General features: G+C 29.3%; 1 protein-coding gene across 1 annotated transcript in view; it reads right to left on the reverse strand.

Moving 5' to 3' along the window:
* Positions 1–533: 533 nt before the first annotated feature.
* LOC111635389 (3-hydroxy-3-methylglutaryl-coenzyme A reductase-like) overlaps positions 534–23,557 on the reverse strand; it is a 35,218-nt gene continuing 12,194 nt past the window's right edge. The window contains exons 5-10 of the mRNA XM_023380343.1: positions 20,561–20,645; positions 16,299–16,404; positions 12,252–12,358; positions 8,488–8,607; positions 4,256–4,410; positions 534–783 (exon numbers count right to left, since the gene is read on the reverse strand). Of these exons, the coding sequence (XP_023236111.1) occupies positions 549–783; positions 4,256–4,410; positions 8,488–8,607; positions 12,252–12,358; positions 16,299–16,404; positions 20,561–20,645 (808 nt within the window). The 3' untranslated portion in view covers positions 534–548. The remainder of the gene's footprint in view (positions 784–4,255; positions 4,411–8,487; positions 8,608–12,251; positions 12,359–16,298; positions 16,405–20,560; positions 20,646–23,557) is intronic.

Raw genomic sequence — 23,557 nt, forward strand, 5'->3', positions numbered from 1 at the left:
TTAGACGTCTAGTAGTTGTATATTTACTAGCCTATTAAAGTCTAAAAAAATTTTGACAAATATAAATTACTCATAAAATTTTATAATATATTCAATACTATAAATTATTATAATAATTTGTCTGTTATTTAGAACAAATATGACAGTTTATCTATTTTTTGTCTGCAATCAATTTAACAATTTTTTTAAATAAGTATCTTCACATTCAAGCATATTTTATTTCACAATGCTTTGCCACTTTTATCATCTTTCTTTCATTATAATTATTAAAAGTTGTATTGTTTTATTTTAAAAAAATCACTTTTAGGATTTTATAAAATTACAGTAAATTTGATCCTCATCAAAACAATAATACTTTTTGAATAAAAATATCGCTTTTCAATTAAATACTTTTTCATCAAAGAAAGAATTGTAAATATAACTGATTTCAATAGGCATTTTAATAACTAGTTATTATTTATCTGTTAAATTAATAGTTAATGCATTAAAAATGTATGGTTATGAAATTATTTACCAATAAACATGTTTCAAAACTACATTAACTTATACTAAGAATTACCTTTTCGAATGGGAGAAAATGGTTGATATTCTAATTTTGAAGGATAGTCATTTATTGAAAACATTGTTTGGTTGTTTTGGTTTCGAATATTCCTATTTGACGAAGTTACTGCCGATGACGAAAGATGTTCTAATAATTCGTGATTTTCAAAAAATACATATTTCACAGCTAAGGCACCAGCAATTATTACCATAACCATTTGTTCAGGACTGACAGATAACCATCTATATTAAAAAAATCATCATAATTTTAAATTAATACACACTAATATAGAAATCATTCATATATATACCTCTATACCACAAAACATATAAATATAATTTGAAAAATATCATGTATAGTCATTGTTTAGTTAATGTTAAGGACAAAAATCAGTGTTAACAATTATATCAGTCTGTTAAATTGATGCTTTTTCCTATTGAGCACTATTGCCAATAACATTTTTGTAATCTAAGGAAATCACAAGGTTTACTTTAGTATAAATTTGTTAAAATAAATCATTATGCATTAGAAATAAACACCAAGTTTAAAAGCCAAAGGTAATTTTAGAATACACGTGTCTTCCAAAATTTCAGATTTTTATATTGTACAAATTATAAGAAGATTTAATACAATGCAAAAACTTATTGACAATTTTTACTTTCTAAATGCAGATGAGTTCTTAATATTTAGTAATAAAATCCTAAAATGTACAGATAATCTACAAAAAATATATAAGATTAAGAATAAAAATTGTTCAATAAAAGTACACACTAATACCTGTAATCCAGTTAAAAGGAACCACTTTATTATAAGAACAAACATAATGAACACCTCAAGAATGGGTATATATCATCTAACAATAACCAGTACACCAAATCAGTTAAACAAACACCAAAAATATTTAATATAACAAATGTTTTCATCTGTATGAATTGGACACTTTTAAGTTACATAAGCTTAAAGAACACGATACCAAATCAAATACAAAACACCAACTGAATTTTTAAGCAGCCAAGATTTGAGCATGTGTCTTATAAGGAAACTATCCTTTGTATGATGAACATTATTCAATAACCCCTAAAAAAGGAGGGTAACAAACACATCACATAAAAACCATGGTGTTGTCATAGCCAGTAAGATTATTTTCATTTCATTATTATTTTTACTTTATTTTTAATTGTAGCCCTTATATCTTTGCTAGCAATTCAGAATGTAATTGCGATATGAAAAATACATTTAGAAGTTTATGGTTTTTACTGGCTTATCAAACAAACGAATATGAATGGACCCTACACCATCACGCACAATTAACTGATTGCCCCTGGAAGTTGGCTTCTTACAGAAACACAGCTTCCCTATCATCAAATGTCACAGCATGCCACTGCTCTGTACCATTCTTTATAACATTCCACATGCAAACCCATGCAGTGGTGACAAGTGATCATGTATAACATTGTATTTGAGTACTTGAACAATGTTTGAACATCAGTGTTAATGAGTATTGTGGTGTACAACACTCCATACTCACACTAGTCTCAACCTGATTGTCATACAGACTGCATTAAATGTCATTAAAGTCACTTAGTGTCTTCCAACTGTAATTTGCAATCTCCTTCCCTATTTGGCAAGGGACTTTTTATCTACACTGTATAAGAAATTTTCTTAAGTACTAAATATTTGAACACACTTTTTTGATTAAAATAATCTTATTTGATTAATNTCCCAATTGTGTCCACCATTCAGAGGTTATACTGTATATATGAGGTCTGATGACTGGACCTTTGTCTTAGTACATAAACCATCAAACTTATCAAACTCTTGATTTTCATTTCATTATTATTTTTACTTTATTTTTAATTGTATTCTATTTTCTTTTTTATATTTAAATGTATTTTATTTTGTTATAATTTTTTGGTTATATTGGATAATCAAAACACATGTTATGATTTAAAAAGCATAATTTATGTCGAAGAATATTTTATTCCAAAAATAAAAGACCATTACTTTTAACAGGGTTCTCTATGGTTAGCCAACATTAGTATTGCATTTAAGAGAAGTTCAGCAGTTTTTTACTTGTTGACTGATAAAAAGACACACAATCAATCTTTACGAACTGGCATTTACGAACTGGCATTTACACGATTCCTATTTTTGATAATAAGGTAAATCAACAATATGAGTACCGTACATTGGAGTTTACTGCAGGAAACTGAATATTAGACTCAAGGAACATTAATTACCACACAGTTTGTGCACGACTGCCCTTGCAGCCTTTGCTTACGACAATGACATCCAACTGGCTTTTGATAATACACATCTCACACATAGCATGTCTGTTCCTGCACAGCTCAAGTATCTCAAACCTTCAAATTTACAAAGTGATTAAGAAAGATTTCACAATTAATTTTAAGGACACATCTTCAATATTGCATGCTTGAAAAGCTATTTTTATTTTTTTTTAATATTTATTACTTTTATTTATATGTACTTTATTTAACTCTTGTTTCACTGTTTCATAATTTATTTTAATTTTTCTTTACCATTCTTCCACGTATGCAACCACCATCATGAATTTAAAGAAATCCATTTTATTTAAATTTTGTTTTATGTAAGACTGTAACCTGATGATGATGCTAAAGACATTTGAAAATGTTTGTTATAATAAATTGGTTCCTTTTAACTGGTTTACAGATATTGATGTGTGCTTTTATTGTAATCTCATCCATCTTTGTGGTATCTTTTTAAAAATTCATTTCAACTTTTACAAATTGTGAAAAATAGTTTTATGAAATTGCAAATACATACAATAAAAACAATTTTGCCAATGAAAATTTGCCAAATTATTAATCATAAAATTGAATAATTTATTGTGCAATTTTCCTGGACTTTTATATTTAACTTTGCTAATGATGGTGGCAACAATAGAAATGTCTTTTAGTAACTTAAAAATTATTAAAACTACTTATGAAATTTAATATACCACACACATTTGTATTATCTATCTTTAATTGCAATTGAAGAAGAAGCTGAAAAATTAGATAGAATAGAGTTAATTAAAATTTTTGAGGTTGAAATAGTAGAAAATATTTTTGAAATTTTAATTTGGTGGATGTGGAACATATATTTATTATTTATCTATTAATCTAATTATTTAATCAAAATATTGGCTGTAATCTTATGCAACTGCTGCGATTATTTTTGTAATTTATTTGTGTTTTTGTTTTTGCAAATTTATAATTTTTATTATCTTTCTTACTTTTTGTTATAACTAATAATTTATATTTTGGTTATAGATCTTTTCTTGATTACCTTTGAAATGTTTTTCCTTTTTTTGTTTGATTTTAAATTTATTTACAACAGAAGAAAGTTTCAATGTAATTACCTACTGGATAATATTTTGTTACAGTTTGACATTTTAAAATTGGTAACTTTCCTAAATTAAGTAAACTTCCTATACCATCATAAATGTAGAAGGACTAGGCCCAAAGCATCAAAAACCCCTTTAGTATATTTTGTTAAGAAGACTAAAATTTCTAGTTACATCATTGCATATAATTCAGTCACTTTATTTAACACTTTAAATTAGAACAGAATCAAAAACAAAAAATTTATTGTAATAAATATAAGGAAAATATTAAATAAATGCAATAATCATGAAACACATAAATAATGATTAAAGATCTTTAAAACAGTGCAAATTTTAAAAAAAAGTACCTGTAAAAAAAGAAACACCAGCTTGATAAATCCTGAAACGAATTTACATCTTTCTCTGACGACGTAGATAATGAAGAAGGTGATTCAAAACCCGCTCCAGTGTCTATAGTTACAGTCCACCTGCTATGAGCATGCACGATTACTAAACCAGCAGACTGGAAAAAAAAAATCATTTACTTAAACATTCAATATCTATAAAGGCGTAAGGTAATTAGAATGACTGTTTTTATCATATCATGTATACCAGCAGAGAATCAAATCGCCTTCGTAAATAAACAAATTCTCACCACCTAATTTGTCCACCCTTCTTGTTCATAACAATAGTTTCATATTTTTTCATTACTTCAGCTCGGGTTGTTTTTGATGAATTAATAATTAATCAACATTTATGTTCCACTTAAAGTATGCTGTTCACTATTTAGAATTCAATTAAAATGTGATTTTTACAGCTGAAAAGATAAATAACATACTGTATATACATTTTAATTACATATGCTATGTATACTTTTCAGTATTTTAACATTCCTTATGCAAATTTGATGTTTTCATAATCCATCGTATTCTTTACTGTATAATGACTGCATTAAAATACTGTATGGCTGCCAACATCTACGGTACCTCCCAATAGTGGAAACCTCTAAATAGCATACAAACTTCTCGGTCCCAATTGTGTCCACCATTCAGAGGTTATACTGTATATATGAGGTCTGATGACTGGACCTTTGTCTTAGTACATAAACCATCAAACTTATCAAACTCTGGCAAGTGGTGCCACGTGGCCAAAAACTTTTGCAACATAATGCCACTTAACACATTGTAGTACTCTGATTGACTGACAATCTAGAGTTGTCAAAGTAAACATGTGCAGTGACCACTCTATGAAGTGAAGATAAAAGCCTAAGGAGTAACATGTTTGGGTGAAATTTTGTTTTAAGACCAGCAAAACTTTTACTGAAACATGGGCTTCAATTTGGAAGGCCTAAGAAGACTGAGTTGTTCGTAGTGTCATGAGTGGTTTATAAATTGTGCAGAATATTGATTGAGGAAGATTCAAGATCAGGATGATTGATGTTAATTATTTTGTTACTATAGAGGTATAATCCATTATGAGTTTATGCCACAAGGTCGGACACTGTTAACGAGGAGTTCTACATAGAAGTTTTAAGGTGTTTGAGAGAAGATGTGGGCCAGAAAAGAACTGAGCTGTGGGAAAAGAAGAGCTAAGTACTGCATCACAACATGTCACATATCCCTGCTTGTCGGCCAATTTTTGGCCACTAAGAACATGGCCATCTTTCCCATAAGGGCAAGACACTTTTATTTGAGGTGGAGAGTATATATTTTAAATTAAAAAATTATTAAAGATATGATTAAAAATTGCAGCCCAGCATTGTGGCAATATCATAATAAATAATTGTTTTAAATTTAGAATATTGTGGAAGAAAAGAATTGGCCTACAGTGGAGTGGGACTCTAACCCATAAATTCCACTTATGCTATCAGGACTTCTGTCCAATCTACACTTCTGTAACTATTAATTAATTTAGATGTCACATAAAGCACAGATATGGCTTAGTACCTATGGTCTTCTGTGGCTCTCAGCCAGCTTATGAAGAATAAGTCAGCCAAGTGAAAAACTTTAGATCTACAGTTTTAATCTAACCAATGTTCAAAGTTTTCTCCATTGTGTGTGATGCCATGTTGAATTTTTGTCAATGTTAAGCCTAATGAAAATTACACATGTTTGAAAAGATTAATTGTGGCTATTGTATCAGCTAAAATTATATTTTTATTCTGTACAAACAAAATAGATATAATATAAATGTAATAACCAAAAAAATATATTTTCTTTACATCTAGTTTCAAAAACAATCTGATGCTAAAACAAGATATCTCGGGTCAACCGGTCGAGGTCAGAGGTCATAACCCTCAGATATGTCAGGAATAACACAGAACAGGTTAAAGAAAAATTATAATTTGTTGCTCACATCATAATCTTACATAATCCACTTTTACATAAAATTTCCATAACACTCAATGTCTTTAATGTTTTAGCCAAATCTCTTATCAAAACAGTGTCATGTTAATTTTTACTACAGAAAGGTTGTTTATACCTGGAATATAATAAAAGTCTTTAACTATTGAAAGGTAATTACATCAATATGATCATATTCAAATTTTAATATTTAAATCATAATAATTTTGTTCTAATATTTCATTTATTTATTTACATTTGCAAGGTAATGCTATATAGCATGCAATAACTATCACCAACAAAACAAATAATTTTCCCATAAAAATGTAAATAACAAAAGACATTGAAATAATAAAATCCTTGTAAATAGTTAAAAATTTAAGAGTAAAATATAAAATTTACAAAATGCATAAAAGTTTATTAATTAAAACATTAAAAAATATTAAATATTTTTTAATGTTCAGTTCAAATCATTCAATAATCATTCAAACAATTTTTTAAAATAAATGTGTATCAAAACACAAGGATAAGTACAATTCACCTCCAAAAAAACAACCAGGGCTGTGGAGTTGCGTAAAAATCTACCTACTCCAACTAAGACTTTTCCTTACCATCCGACTCTGACCAGGAGCGAACTTGTTACTGAAAGAGACCCGGAAATTCTGATGTCATCACGTGACCTCAAAATAAAAGATTCAATAAATAGACTTCTAATAATGATAGAACATAGAAACTTTTTATTCCAAAGCTATAAGACTCTAAGTAATATATAAATATGTATTCGATAATTTTTACTTTTTCGGCTGTTATATTTAACAGAGGAAAAGTGTAGCGCTGGGTCAAAAAATAACCCCTTCCAAATTTTTACATTTTTGGATTCAGGACACCTTGAAATTTCGAGATATGCAAAAGATTCAAGGGTTTTTTTCTATATGTGTGGATGTTAGACTGTGTGTGGGGGGCATGATTTTTGTTCACCCTGTTTGAAGCCTAATAATTTCTGTGGTCAGAGTGGACAGAATCGGAGTCAGATGGTTTAACACAGAAGTTAGTTATTAAGCATCAAAGTGGTTGAACTAAATCGTGTCCCCATGCACATTCTAACATCTTAGGCGAGAACATCTTAACGGGTTTTACTCTACTATTATAAAATGCCAAAAAAAAAGCTTACTTTGAGGGTAGAGATGAGTTTTAGTTTTTTTTAAATTTTGAACGCTAATAACGAGTAAAATATTGATTAAAAACCTACTACTGTGAGGTAGGAATAAGGACTTATCACACCAGTGATAATAAGCACAAACACTCAAAATATCAATGGGATACATTTAATAAAACGAGAATGGGTGTACATTACAAACTATTAAATTAATAATTGACATGAAATAACCAAAATGCATTTCGGACTATCGGAATAGTCCCTCTTCAGTTGGTATACATATATAAAAAAGGTGAGATACTTAGAATTATACAAGACAAAGAAACCGTTATAAAAGTATGATTATTGAGTAATAATTGGGTGTAGAGGAACAGGCTTAAGGTGGCTTCATTATGTTAAATGGTAGCTTGACGTGAGGGATACTATTATGAACAGTATTAAAAATTAGTGAGATAATATGATGATTGTTTTACAAAATAAGTTAAATCTACATACCATAACAGTAGTAAGCTGGAGTTTGAAGGTGGTATTGCTACAAGATGTAGAACAGTTATGAGAGAGGTGCCATATTTTGTTTCTTAAACTTTACCCATTCTGAGATATTATTTAATATCTCAGAACAGAAAATAAAGAAATTAAACAAATTAGACGCCAACACACACGGGCACAAATTTTTCCCCTTTTATTGACTTTTTTGAGGGGTTCAAGAGGTCTCCAAACATGTAGATTTGCAAAAGAAACTTGGAGGGTCAAATTTGACACGATTCCAATACTTTTCCATTTTATATATATTACAAGTCGGGAAGTAAAAAGGAGTCAGAGTCGGCAGATTTTTTGATGACTTTGACTCATGCTAAAGCACCAAAACTCCACGACTCCAACTCCGACTCCACAGCCCTGAAAACAACTAATACTTATTAAAATTTAAAACTTGCCAAATTTTATAAAAAATGTATTTAAAATCAGATTTCTATCTTTGTGTTTATTTAATACTAACATTTAGTTTTAAGCATTAATTATCTCATTTGGAACAGCGAGCATGATAAAATCTTTTGCTCACATAAAAATGATAAGAGTTTATTTTTTACAATAATTTTCTTACCATTATAACTTTAACTCTCTGAAGTACAGGATTAGGTTTCTGTTCCTCCTCTTGTTGAAGTACTTTAGTCAAAGAACTGAGATGCCAAACTGGTCTACTTTCTTGTCTATCTCTTGATAACTATAACAAAAAGACAAATTAATAATAATATCAAACTCTACAACAAATCCTAAGTATTTTACTATAATTATATTTGGTTCAATGAATTCTATGTTATGTAAACAAATAATGTGAAAATGACGAAGGTCGGACATCCAAGCAGTTAAGATGTTGACCTGCCACTATTGAGAAACTGGGAACCGAATCCAGATGGGTCGAAAAACCCTGGAAATTTTTCTGAGGGTAGCCAGTCTTGGATATGTTGGATTTTGTCCCTCACCACCTAACCTTTCCCATTGTGGTGTGTCTTGTCTTTAGTATTGGCAACACCCCTGTCTGGTCTAAGTGGAAGAACCTGTGGAGGACAACCCTCATGTTCTCAGGAGTGGAAAACTCCCAAAGATATGAGGGTGAAGGGAAGTGTGTGGAGGACTGGGAGCTTTAGGTTTTTGTGGAGTCCACATGGTAAAAAAATGGAGGATAGTGCTGCAGACTGGAATCAAAAATAGTAGCCAAAGTATGTTCAAACTAGTATCCACTCTCAGTGAGGCAGTAGTAAAGCCTGTGCTCAAATGATAAAATCATTTAAGTCAAGATTTCATTTGAGAACACAGGCTTTACCAGTGCATTACTAAGAACAGATACCAGTTTGAAGTTGTAATGATATTTAAACCTGTAATCTGTACTCTATCTTATTAAATTCTTGCCATTTGTATTACCCTTTAATTACTGTTTAACTTTGTTTCATTTTTCAATTGTCAACACTGAATTCTGGTATTAACAAATTAACTGATAGGTTTGCTCTATTCATACAACAAAACCCACTCCCTGATCACATGTGGCAAGAACTTTCCAGCATTGCTCTCCTGTGGACAGTTATTTTTGGCACTGTGTGTGTGTAAATCAAGTCTTTGCTAAACCCTGTTTTGTTCAACATTGTTTTACTATAATGTTATCAAGAAAAGATACAAATATATTTATAATCATTTACACTCATTGCTATTGAACAGTTTTTATAAACAGTAAAATTAATTCTGTAACGTGGTAAATAAATGACAGAAGTTGAAAACATGATACAATTAGAATAATATTAACTAAATTGTATCTTGTTTATACAATTTAGCCTAGAGTAAAATTTTCTTCCTTGCCCTTGCTTTTCTATCAACCAGGCCATTGTCATCGTCAGATTTTAGCCTTTAAGACTGTCACTGTGTTTTGATTTTATATAAACTTAGTATATTTTAAATAAACTTACCTAAAAATGTTTAAACTTTGTATTTAGTAAAGTGTTATTTTTTTAACTGTGGGTAAATAATCATTCATAAAAACTGACAAACAAAATACAGTAGTATGTCATACTCAAACTGTTTCCAACTCAAACAATTCAGTATTCAAACACAAGTTCTTAAAAAAATTGCTCGGTCCTGAACTGAATAAATGTGACTCTCTAGAACAACATTTGTTGATTAACAACATATTTTTATTTTGTTGTCCATAAAAATTTTTTTAATATGAAAATGTTATTAATATTTCTGATCGAGATTGATAAAAAGGCTCAGGAGACAACAATACTTTGTAAAAAGAAAATGCCCTCATTAACAAAAATTAATATTAATGCATAATATAATATTTTTCATTGTGTTAGCTAATTCTTGATTGAAAATTATCGATTGCTTTAATAAATGTAATAAAAAACAATAGTATACTTTTATTAACTTTTGGAACCTAACCCTGTTTTGCACTAGTCCCTTGTTTCATATAGCACAGATTCATATAACATGGCACTTTTTCAAAATGTAACTACAATGTTATATAAAAAATAAAAAGATACCTGTTATATATAAAATAATAAGCTTGAAATTGACATGATACATTTTTCATCATAAAAAGTAGCACCAGGAATCTACAAACCTTTACAAAATTTTTGAATAAGTGAGTGAAGTGAGCAGAATTGAGTGAAGTAAAGGGGGAACAAAGCAAGGTAGGGAGGTTGGACTGAGATGGGAGCAAAGATAGTGGATGACAAGAGTTGGGGCCAACTGTTTCATGGGATATAAAGCCAAGGGAGTGGAGTGAGGGAAGAAGCAAAGCAAGTGCAAGATGGTCCAAGCAGGGTTGGTCCCTCATGGGAGGTTGAACTGTCACAAATTTTTTGTTATGAACAATCTATAAGTAACAGATAAATGTATATGTTTATGGTCTGTTTTTTATATATTTTTAAAAAAAAATCAATCCTTTAATAAAAGCTAACGGATGTAATCCTTAGCAGTTTTGTCTCTGATAAAATGCAGTTATAGATAAAAAACGATGGTTGTCTTCTGCATTAACTTTGAAGTTTTTTAATCTTTTAAGAAGTTTTTTAAAAGATTGATTTTTTTAAATTGTGAGGATCCGAATCCAGACTTTCCATGTGTTTACATCATTTGTTCATAACATCACATCGTAACTATAAACTTGATACATAACTGTCAACTTTTACACCTGGGAGCTAAACATCTGTTAAGTTCTCAGGCCTGACAACGACGCTTTCTCATCACCTCTCGACCTAATAACTCAATTTCATCGGTTCAACAGTGAAAAAATCAAGAAATTAAGGCAGTCGTCGCCTTTCCCTCTTGGATTAAAGTCATCGAAATTTTCTGTGTATCAGTGACAATTTCTGTGCTCAATCAGTACCCCGTCGGATTTTTCCCATTACTTTCCATTGTGCCTAGAAGAACTTTCTTGATCCAGACCAAGCCAGCGATCAAAATCCTCACCCTCAAGATCCTAATCTCAACCCCAAGTCAAGAATCTCAATCAAGATATCATAAAAGGTATTTATTGCCATGCGCAACTTCTGTAAACTCTCTCTCTCAGGAATCACAAAAACGTTAATATCTGACATATATATCTAATATCTATCAATCATAGAAATGTATCTAAAAGCTAGCATATTTAAAATTGAAATGTTGTATGACCTATTGTTACCCATTAATTAAATAGTTGTTACATTAACCCGTCTTTAAGTGAGTCACTTCTGATGCACTGTCTCTCCCTCCATCCCGAATCCGTTCGCTCACACACATGATCGTTCGCACGAGAACATAAGGATTTCTGTGTCTGTCCATAAAGACACAGTGGTGTCAGCCCTGACAGAACTTGTCATTGCAATCTTCACTGATGTGATGTCGACCCTTCGGTCACGTGGTGTCAAAGTATAGGGAGGCCCTTCAGCACTGTCAGAAAATGAATAATCTATACTGAGAACAAATGGGCAAAGCCCAGGGACAAGTGAGAATAACAAATCCCGTAACCACAGAACTGGAACATTTTTTGATGGGACATTCTAACGTATTGTGACATTTGCTGATTTGAAATAAAAAATTTTTTTAATTCTGTAATCTAAAAGTTGGTCTATGTTCAATTTTGATGCAGAAAACCTGAAAGTTTATGCAATTTATATAATAACTGTGATTTTCCAACTAATTTGAGTGTGGAGATGCATTTCAAAGAAAATCTGAACTTAGTTTACATTACAAAATCCTTACTCAGAATTAGACAGATGAAGATATACTTATTGAAATTTTTGTTAAAAATAATCTATATTAGGAACAAATGGGCAAAGCCCCTAGTTCCATTATAAAAATTATACTTTTATTTAATAAATTGATGTATCAACTTACCTCTAATACAAGAGATAAACATGCAGGAAAAAATGTCATAAACACAATATAATTAACCACAGCTGATAAACATGCAAAGCAGCACATTTCTTCTAATCTTTTCACCCCTATAAAATTATGGTAATTTGTTTAATAAGATAAAACAAGAATATAACTTTTCAAAAATATAGTACATTTATACATACAAATTCTATCACATAAAATATTAAAAATATATAGATTTAAAAGTTAAAGATATTCTGTCTCTTTGGATTACTTTAAAGTATATGTATCTTGCAATGTTTTGTTTTTATAAAGTTTCTTTTTTTTTATCATCACATACAAAGGTTATGAATATTTATTATTTTAAGTTACATTATTTACAGAAATAATTTTGACATTCACTAGAATTAAGATCTATCTTAATTTCCTCACACACCAGGTTGAATATAAAAACGACTTACTTAAACCAAATAACTGGAGCATTTATGTTCTATTATTCCCAGAAGGGGAGTCAAAAACGTTTGCAATAATAGAACATAAACGCTCCAGTTATTTGGTTTAAGAAAATCGTTTTTATATTAAGATCTATCATTGAATTGACAGTTTTATTATTTTTTTTTACCTTTTATTATTTTATTCTTTTGGTTTAAAAGTTTTTCATTTTAACAAGTAAAACAGCAAGGCCGTATTTGGGACAAGACTATGTCTCAGAGACTCACAACTAAGCGGGATCACTGACGCTCAAGGTGGGTCTCGTTTTCATTATCAAATCTTCTTTGGTATCGCTGGTTTTGAGCATAATCATTCAAACTTTGCTGGCCTCAGCCAGAAGGTCACCCACAATGCATTTTCGGTAAAATCAACCTATCCAATTTCGAAATTTCTCTCCATAGCGTGTTGCCCGGGTAGAACTTTTGTCAATGCCTAACAAAAATTTCCCGTTTTTGAAAATAATAATCCTGGTTATTGTATCATCCAAAATTATTTTTTTATTTTGCACAAACAATATATATGTTATATATATTAATAAATGTAAAAAGAAAAATATATTTCGGAAGTTAGTTTTAATATAAAATTATAACTAACGCACCATCTAGTTTCAAAAATGTTCAGATGATGAAATGAGATATGTCTGGTCAACCGGTCAAGGTTAGCATGTGGAGACCAGATATGTGAGGAATAACACAGGACAGGTAAATGGGTTTTTTCAAAGATTTGTTTGTCAAAATTTGATTTATCAACATTTGCTTTTCGCAACATTCAAACTTCCCAATGCATGCGTTTTTCAAAATTTGATTTCACAGTGTTCGTATTTCCAACTTCCCAAAGAGCAACACATGTGCTCTTTGGGACATAACAAATATCACACTACTGCCTGTATGTAGAGTGTCCCCATTTTATATTTTATTTTGACTTGGTTCTTGGTCCCGAGTGCCTACAAGTCTGGTTTTTTATGCATGCATGATTTGGGCACTAATACTCTGTGCCAAATTGCAACTCCTGATATGTACTCCTTCATACCTCTAAGCTGGTAACTCAGTTCGCACTGCAATTTTATAAACTAGACATAGTCTTGTCAAATAACAATAATTATTATTACAACTATTATTAGCTATTATAATAACATAATAATTGCTTTAAAAATTTTAATTTATAATTTGATTTTATTGTACTATAATTGCTTGACTAATTTGGTAATTATTTTTGATTGAGGTGATATTTGAACTAAATATTCCAAAACTTTGAGTATATCGTAGAATTTATATTTCAATATATACTCAGATTCTTTAAATACTATGACACACACACACGATTGCAAGATAAGGTGTATTAGTAAGTTTTCTGATACACACTCTTTATATCTTGTTGAAATATCAAATATATCAAAAATGTAACAAATAGTATAAATATGTTAAATTAAACTAATTAAAATAAATGGAATAAAATAAAATACAAATATACTAACACAATATACATAATTATATTCAGTGGTGATATTCGAAATATTTAACAAAGGGTTCGCTAACAGAAAATTTTTCCTTAACAATTTTTTTTCGCTCAAATGGTGCATTAGCAACATTAGCGCAAAAACTGACCTTAATTTGATAATGGACAGCACGCTAATCGTTTATTACAAAAACTTTAAAAATTTTGTATTCAAAAAAGGTTCTAATGACCTGAAGAAGACAAAAGTGTATATCGTCGAAAGCGCTCGTCAATTTAGTGACATAGGTGTCTAATTTAACGCTTATATGTTAAAAGTTTTTGTAAAACTGACCTTAAGATATCCATATAAATAAAAAAGATGCGTTCGCAAAATTAAGTCAGTTAAAATTTAACATTGTTTATGCCAGAACTATATATTTTTTTTTGATAAATAATAAAAAAGTGTGTTCAAAATGGTTTATTTTGTACATATTTTAATATTTTTCATTCAAAATATTTTATAAACATAAAAATTGGCTTTTTTTAATCAGAAAAAGTCATAGGGAAAGCAGTTAAACAAGAAAAACTTTTCTAAATCATTTATTTTATCGTTAGGTATTATTATAAAAATAGACAGATGTCATCGTCTCTCGAAATACAATATCTTTCTTACTTCGCTGTTGATAGCCCGACACGTGCTCCGCAGCCATCTTGTATTTTCTCGCGCGCGTGGGATTGTGGGATCTCTTATGACTGGATCTAGTTTCGAGAATTCTCTCGAGTCGATCACGATTGAACCTCGTTTTTAGTTGAGATTGAAACGGTCGATGGAGGTTGCACTAGGCGAACAGGGTATAAGGCTCTAGTTTAGTAGTGTTACAGAGTATAATACGTATATTTTAATATATTTTTTAAAAGAAACAAAATCACTGAGAAATGTTACATGTGTTTAAAACGGGTTCGAAAAACTTTGAAAATGTTAACAACGGGTTCAGCCGAACCTGTGCAAACCCGCTGAATATCACCACTGATTATATTGCCCAAGTGCACATTACGTATTATATTTTACTGTGTTATTTTTTTATCATAAATTTCCATGCTGATGGTAATCCTGTGGCATCTTGTGGTTTAAACACTTGCCAGTAAGGCTGGATCTATATATTTCAAACTTTTCTACAGTCATTGCTAAAGACGGTAAATGCACCAGTTTAACAATCCTAGCCTCATTCCATTCAACAACCGAACCCTCTGTGCTACTCTGGATAGTGCCATAGTATAGTGCCCTTTGTTTACATTGCATATGTGCTCTTTAAGTCTTTTGATGAAATGTCTGGTGGTGACACCTATATATTCTTTGTTCAGGCCTAATTGATCATTTTTATATGGTATCTTGTATACATCAGATTGTTCCTCCTTTTTGATCGTATCTTTGTCATTCTAAGCAAATTATAAACCATGGGAGCCCTTTTGTATAATAATCTTGTATTCTTGTAGGCTGCAATTTCTTTCATGATATTATATTATCATGTTGTTCTTTCATGATATAGTTCAATTTAACATATATATACTATTTGTTACATTTTTGATATATTTGATATTTCAAGATGTTTGAAACAGTTATAAAAAATTTGAATTTCTTTCACATAATCATTCGAACCTGGAACAAATACAAAAAACGTTCCAGAGAATTCAAAATATCTGATGATGGCCTGTACTATACATCAGGTTGAAAACATTTGTAAAACAATAAATATTAGTTCTCAGAGGCATAAGGTGTATGTGTCATTGTAGAATTTAAAAAAATGTCATGATTTTAAGATAAAATTGTTTAGAAAATTCTTAAAATAATTTACACTTTGAAAGAACTGTTTTTTAATTTTGTGGAACTTAAAACAACAAATCAAGTATTTCTTTTGTAATAGAAAAATCACGCAAGTGTCAGTGTATTCATAGGATTATAAATTATAAATACGAACTTATTAACAAAAAATATAATGCTAGTTTAATTATCTTTCTATTCAATTTCAAAACTTTAAACTTACAATTTGTGTGTGACCAAGCAAAATTTGATAAAATATAAAAACTCTATTATTATTCTCAAACTTAAAGCAACTTGATAATATTTATTTTATAATTTACCTGATAAAGTTCCAACACCAATGACCAATGTTTCTACAATTGTATCTAATGTTATTGTAGGTCCAAGAATTGCCATTCCCTGTGCAATATTTTCTTGTACTTCAGCCTGAAATGCAAAATATCAATTATTGTTAATGAAGAAAAACTAATAATTAACTATAGAAGTGTGTTATAAAAATGACAAAAAACTAAATATTCAATTGGAATTTCATATAAATTTTTAAAATTTCACATTATATAAAAAGTCTTTACAACTAACTACAGTGAAAGCACGATATTACAGACTTTGTGTTATTACAGATGGCAGTCAAGCCAAAAGTATAAAAAATTATGAGAAAATTAATTTGTCATAACAGACTACTGCTATTACATATTATTTTTCAGGTTCCACAGACAACCATCCTCCTGTTGTTATGAACTTTTTAGTTTCTGTTTTATTTTGTCAGTCATCATTTTATTTATTTTGTCATAGTTGTCATCATATTTACTTTATTTGCAAAAAAATAAATACAAAAGTAATATAAAACTTACATTTTAATCATTTTTTCAGCATAGACTTTCAATTATATTTAGTTTTTGCTTTATTTCTGATCAACTACTTTTGTTCAGTTTTGGTTCTGTTTTCTCTATAAGCAATGATTATTGTATTTTTTGTGTAAAGCAAAGCCATAGATCATAAAACAAAATGAAAAGAAGCTGTAAAGTAGTAACCTTTTAGCACAGCGGGGACAAAGGGGGTACGGCTTTGTTAATTGGACCCACCTGCAGTGAGACGGTAGTACAATTGCCATATTGTAAACGAACGAACATAAACAAGTGGCGGACGTTTGTGTGAGCTTCACTCTCGTCGGGTGACGGCGGACCCGAGTGTAAGCTGTTCGGGCAAAGAAAAGGGATTGTGATTGGTCGGAAGTCCCCGTCCAAAAACCCTTAAATTGCGGGCCGAACGAGAGGAAAGCAGAGAAGGGCAAGAGACTGGTACACGGTAGTCTCAGGCACTTGGGAAGCCCGCTGAGCGTAAAGAGAGAGTGTTCTCCTCTGTTAATCTTCTCAGGGACGGGTTAGTGCTGAGACCGGACCGACCGTGCAGTTGAGCCGACTCCGAAAGCTGACTGAGGTCTCTCCCAAGAGTATTAGTTTCCAGACGCCAATCTGGCACGTGAATTCACCACGCATGATCTTCCTGTACATATGCTACGTTTATAACTTGTACAACTGTAAATAAACTATATATATATTCAATTTGAGTGTGGAGGTGTACTTTCCGATGAACCTGATTCACTACATCGAGTCGTGATATACAAGAAACCAACTCAACGAGGCGGAGTTGGGAAGGAACATTTTTCCATAAGATCTTCACTGAAGCTTTAGATTTATATTTTAGATTTACTGATAGATTGATATATTCTCTTTACAAGTTTAATAAAAATCTGATTCACATGTGTAACAACCCAAATCAGATGTCAGACATGATCAGATGTCGAGAAATGGATGAATAATTTCCAGTTTGTGCAACCTATCCATGATTTCCAAGATGGTCAGGTGACATTCTGATTTGATGATGTTCTTCAATTCTGATTTTTGAGATTTGTATTCCCAGAATGAAATTTTTTAAACCAATGCCTGGTAGTGTGCTCACTCACAGAACCTTCACCAAAAGTTTTATTGGTATTTCGGTTTTCTTCAGCTGTATTACGTCACTGCTTATATTTGTAAAAGAAATTTATTCAATTTCCTTTTTATCCTATGATGTCAGAAAAAAGTACTCTTAAACATGTGGAACTCACAACATAAATGAGATTACATTTTTAAATTCATAAGTTATATGTGTGCTCTTCCATTTGCAAACAATACAACACTGTTCACAAAGCTAAACTACAAGGCTGAAAAATTTAAATTTTAAAAAATGGCCATTTCATTTGCAATGACCTAATAATTGAATGCTGTGAAAGAATAAAGTACGTATCTGATTTTTGTGAACATGTTAGCAAGTCTCTTTCGTTTGCTAATATTCTTCTTAAATTAAGTTATGGTTGAATTAGTTAAGAATATAAATAAATTTATGAAACAAATAATTAATCTTAATGCTATGTTTCTTAAGAATAAAAGAATAAATAAAAAATAATATATATACTATTTTTTATTTATATATATAATATATAAGGTAAATATGACTTAATTATAATTTATTATTATGATTTAATAAGAAATCTAGAGAAAAAATGCATTAATCACATATGTCTGTGAATAAAATCAAATTTATTCTTCAAGTAATCTGTGACAACCGAGGCTGATTTAATGCAAAGTAATCCTTTCTTCCAAAATTCAGTTCTTAACATTTTTGTGCTAAAATCACAATATTTTGCTTTAAAAAAAACTGGATGTTCATTCATATTATTGTATTTCTGCAATTCTAAGATGCACTTTTTTAACCTTAAAATACTAACCACAAGTAAAATTTACTCACTTCATCTAATTTCCCTTTGGTACTCCTTTACCCCACTTTCCAGATTTCCATTTACACAGGCTGTTGTGCTTTTGTAAAAGAAACACATCTGTCACCAACTCCTGGTGTTTTAGTGGCAACCTAATATAACTAAATGAGTACATTTTACTTGTGCTTAGTGTCTGTAGCTGTTTGGCCTTAGTTTCCGATTAGGTACACATATAACAACTCTTATATTTGAAACAAAAAACATGATTGTCTGATGATTAATATATTCTTCAATGTCTATATGAATAGATGAAAAAGCAAACAATAATAGAAATAATGATGTTATTAACAGATTTTTGGAGATTCTGATTATAGTCATTTATATCATGATTATTACAAGTGATGATGAGCATTGGCAAATTGAAGAAATCTAGTGAATTGAGAAAAAGGAAGAGTCCTCATGTCCAAAAAATAAGAAGAAAAAAACAAAGGGTTGTGCAAGAGAGAAAGCCATATACAGCATCCAGAGGAAAAAAACAAGTAGTTGTTCCCTATATTTTAGTCCCTGAAGTTGAGAAAATGTAGGGAAGAAAAGGATATTTCCAAATAACAAAAAGAAATGAAACAATGCAAAAATAAATGCAGAGAAAACAGACAAATAAGAATATTCATTAAAATTTTCAAGAAATTTTAAAATTGTGTTTGAATTATCAGACATACAGATGGCATTTATAAAGTATAACATTAATTCTTGTCATCTCAAAATAAAAAATGAAACATGATATAGATTTCTGATGACATCATGAAAATGGGCCTTGAAACATTAGTTTGAACATATGATGTTTTATACTTCAAAAAGATTCACAAAGCTTCACTGAACTTAACTTTTAAACTTTTCTTTTAATAATAACTTTTAATAATTTGAAGCATTTGATATAAATAAACTCGTAATTACAAACAAATTTTTAAATAGATTTTTTATTAAATCAAAAACATATAAATGGAAACTGAATGGTCATTAATACTTTCAAATAACATTCAGAAAAATTAAGTTATAGTGATTTGAAAGTGTTTTTATTATTTTTTCATATAAATATATCATCAATCTATAGTGAAATCTTAATTAGTATGGCTAGGAAATATCTACTTAAGAGGTAACCAATTATGTAAAGGAAATTGAAACTGATAAAAAAAATACGGGAGTTTTGATAAGGAAAAAAAATTTTGTATTTGCTTAAAATATTTTGATTTACCAATTACAATTATTTTATTTTATAAATTCTTGTTTATGTTACTTTTTCATTTTTCAATTAAACAATTAAAGATTATCATCTTAATATTTAAACTCTATTTTAAATTAAATATGAATGTCAACTTTATTACTTTAAAATATCTTTGAAATTAAAAATTTATCATCCTAGGAAAACTATTTAAATGTGTTCAAATGACAAATTTTTGAGTTTATTAAAATATTTATTGTATTTTATAAATCAGAGAATAGTAGATGTGATCATCTACCCATGATTGATTTCTTACTTCTATGAACAAAATTATCATCTTAGCAATTATTATTCAACAAAATGATTGAATTTGCTTTTGTTAAGCTGTAGTTGTGACATTCAGTTTTAATCATCATCATAATATTAATCTTAATTTCATTTGTTAATGTGGCTTTAAAAGTTCTTTTTCTTCTCCAAAATTACAATGGAGATAGTTTATTACTGTGACAACAATAAATTTTAGTAATTATAAATAAATAACAGAATCTTATAAATTAAAATATAATCAGACTTCATAACCATAGAGAAAATGTTGATTATTATTTTACCTGTGAAACAGAGCTGAGTGCAAATTGTGTCAGAAGACCAGCTTTTGAAAAATCGATTAAAAGTAGAAATACTGGAAGGGCTTCACTATAAATAAATATTTTATTTAAGAATTGCTAAGTTTGTATTTTAAATACCTTATCAGAGTAATAAATATATGACAAAACAATTTTAACAATCATAAAGAAAAAAATTAATTGATAAATTATTTAATTTTCTATATCTACTGAGATTCAAATTTGATAGGTAAAATTATATACAGTAATTCCTCATGAACACAATTAATGATCCCACTAAAAGTGGATGCTAATCAAAATAACAGAAAATCCAATACCATTTATTTAATCCAAGACTTTCAAACTCTTATTAACTTTTCAGTCATGTAAGAACAGGTAACTAGTGAAAATACAAATTTTATTTGATAACACATGTTATCAAATATCTGAGTAGCTTTTTATAGCTATGCTTTTTTTGGCTTTACTATTAATTGAATTATTATTTAAATTAATAAATTTAAAAATTTGTTTTTCTAAAAAAATATGGAATTCCCTTACACAATAAAGAAAAATATGGAATTAGACCCTTGAGCTTAATTTTTATGTGAATATCCTTCATAACCCAATTTAATAAATTAAATCTAAATGATCTGTTGAATTACAGTGGTACCTCAGGTTACAAACGCCCTAGCATACGAAATTTTCAGGATACAATATGAAATTCGAACATATTTTTGCTCCACGATACGAACAAAAACTCACCATACGACGTTACATTAGTTCGCATTTTTCATTTGTTTTTCTTACTACAGTTATTTTTTTAAATGTATTACTTGGCTTTAATTTGAGTATGTTTTTCGCGTTGGAACGAATTATTTGGTTTTACATGTAATCGTATGGGAAAAGATGATCCACCTTACGACATTTTCATGATACAATCTCAGTTTCGGAACGGATTAATTTCGTATCCTGAGGTACCACTGTATCAAGCTATTTTTAAGCTAATTTAATAATTGTTACTAATTATTAATTTTATTATTAATTATTTAATCTAGTAAATTATAAAATATTAATTTATCATAAAAATATTGGAAAAAATTTATTACTATAAAAACATGAAATTACAAAAATATGATAATTTTACCAAGTATGATCAAAATTCTGTCATGTTTGGCCACAGCAATAAAATTTTTTTATAGCCAATTAATTTTCCTTATAACTAGTTTAAGAGAAATTTGGTCATAAACTCAGCCTGATAGCAACCCTGTTCATTATGCAAGTATTCAAATCAAATGCCATGCTTGAACATGTAAATCTACTTTCAAAAAATAACAGTGTTAATTAAATTTTTTCCTGTGCTATTTGAAACTTGTTAATTTCTGAAACATGTTATTCAAAAAATGCACTAATCAAATGTGTGTTAAGTGAGCAATTACTGTATTAAACTTTATCAATAAAACAGTAATAAAGCTTACATACTGAAACAAAAAACTTAATACGTTTTCATAATTAAACTACATAAAATCACTTTCAGTCATAGATATATTGCACATTCTTAAATACATAAGACAACTGCCTAATTTCCATATGTAATATATACCATATTTTATGGCTTATAAAATGTAAGTTTTGTTAACTAAAGGAGAAATCAAAAATTCCCATCGTACCATATATATGAAATTTCAATCTCTCATAGGCTAATAAATTCCCCAAATGGCTTTCAATAGGCTACAGGTACCTCTACCTAACTCAAACCTTTGAAAAAATTATAACTATAATATGTTTAATTAAACAATATTATTTGTAATAATAATGAAAAAATGGGTAGTCTGTATTTATGTGATATGTTTGTTATGCTTAACAACAAAGATCTTCGTAAAATCTTTAAAAAAAGGGAAACATTTAAATAATTCTCGACGTGACGTAGAAGATTTGACGTTCGGAGCTAGTGATCACGTGATTCCTTTCTATCTTTCAATATTTAAAAATCGTTCCAAAAGAATGTTTTTTCGTATTTAATAACGTTTCAAACGATTTTTTATCTGAAGGACCCAGGAGGGGTCTGAAAACGTTTGTAGTATTAAATTTTATTTTATTTCGCATTGGTTAAAGGTTTTTCTAAGGTACGTGATGTTTAATTATTTGTTTTTTGTTATAGCTAAAAGCTGCTTTTGATTGTATTCATGTTGAATATTTTAACAGTAAATGACTTTTACTATTAAAATATTCAAAATGAATACAATCAAAAGCAGCTTTTGCGGGATGACTTAAATACATTAAATACTTTTTCCTAAATAATTTGTGCCAAAATGAAAGTGCATCTTATATGCCATAAAATATGGTATATGAAAAAGTAATATTATTATTCTAAAAGTGATCTTGCAGTTATTGAACGTATTTAATGTTTTACTACAACTAACAAAAACCTATGTTAATTATTAATCCAAATTATGTTAACATACTAAAAACAAACTACAAATGCACAAAAAATATAAAATTTGAGTACAGTAATACCCTGAACTTACACGATAGGTGGGACCGAGTGATAACCGCATAAGTCAAATTCGCGTAAGTCAGAGTATAATTTCGCATATAAATACATACAAATAATTTTTAATTGGGACTGAAGACTAAAGTAAAATATAATTCAGAAAAAAGTGATTAATAAAATCTTAGATAATACATGTGTAGCCTATAACAAATTATATTATTATACAATTTTTCACATTTACTTGATTATCACACCATAATTTTAACATTGTTTCCATCTCAGCGATAATACTGTGACGTTTACGAATGATGCTTGAATTTAAAGATTGAGCATTTTTTACAGCTTCGTGAATTCTTTCTTTATCTTTTATAATTGTTCTAACCGTCGATTCCGGTAAATCAAACTTCTTTGCCAATTCACAAATTTTCATTTTTGTATTGAAGTCTTTAATAATTTTAACTTTACATCCCAAAGATAAAGTTTTTCTTTTCTTGTCTGATGCAGGAGAATCA

Source organism: Centruroides sculpturatus, unplaced genomic scaffold, assembly GCF_000671375.1.
Source record: "Centruroides sculpturatus isolate CEXI.00-Female unplaced genomic scaffold, Cexi_2.0 scaffold744, whole genome shotgun sequence".
NCBI lineage: Eukaryota > Metazoa > Arthropoda > Arachnida > Scorpiones > Buthidae > Centruroides > Centruroides sculpturatus.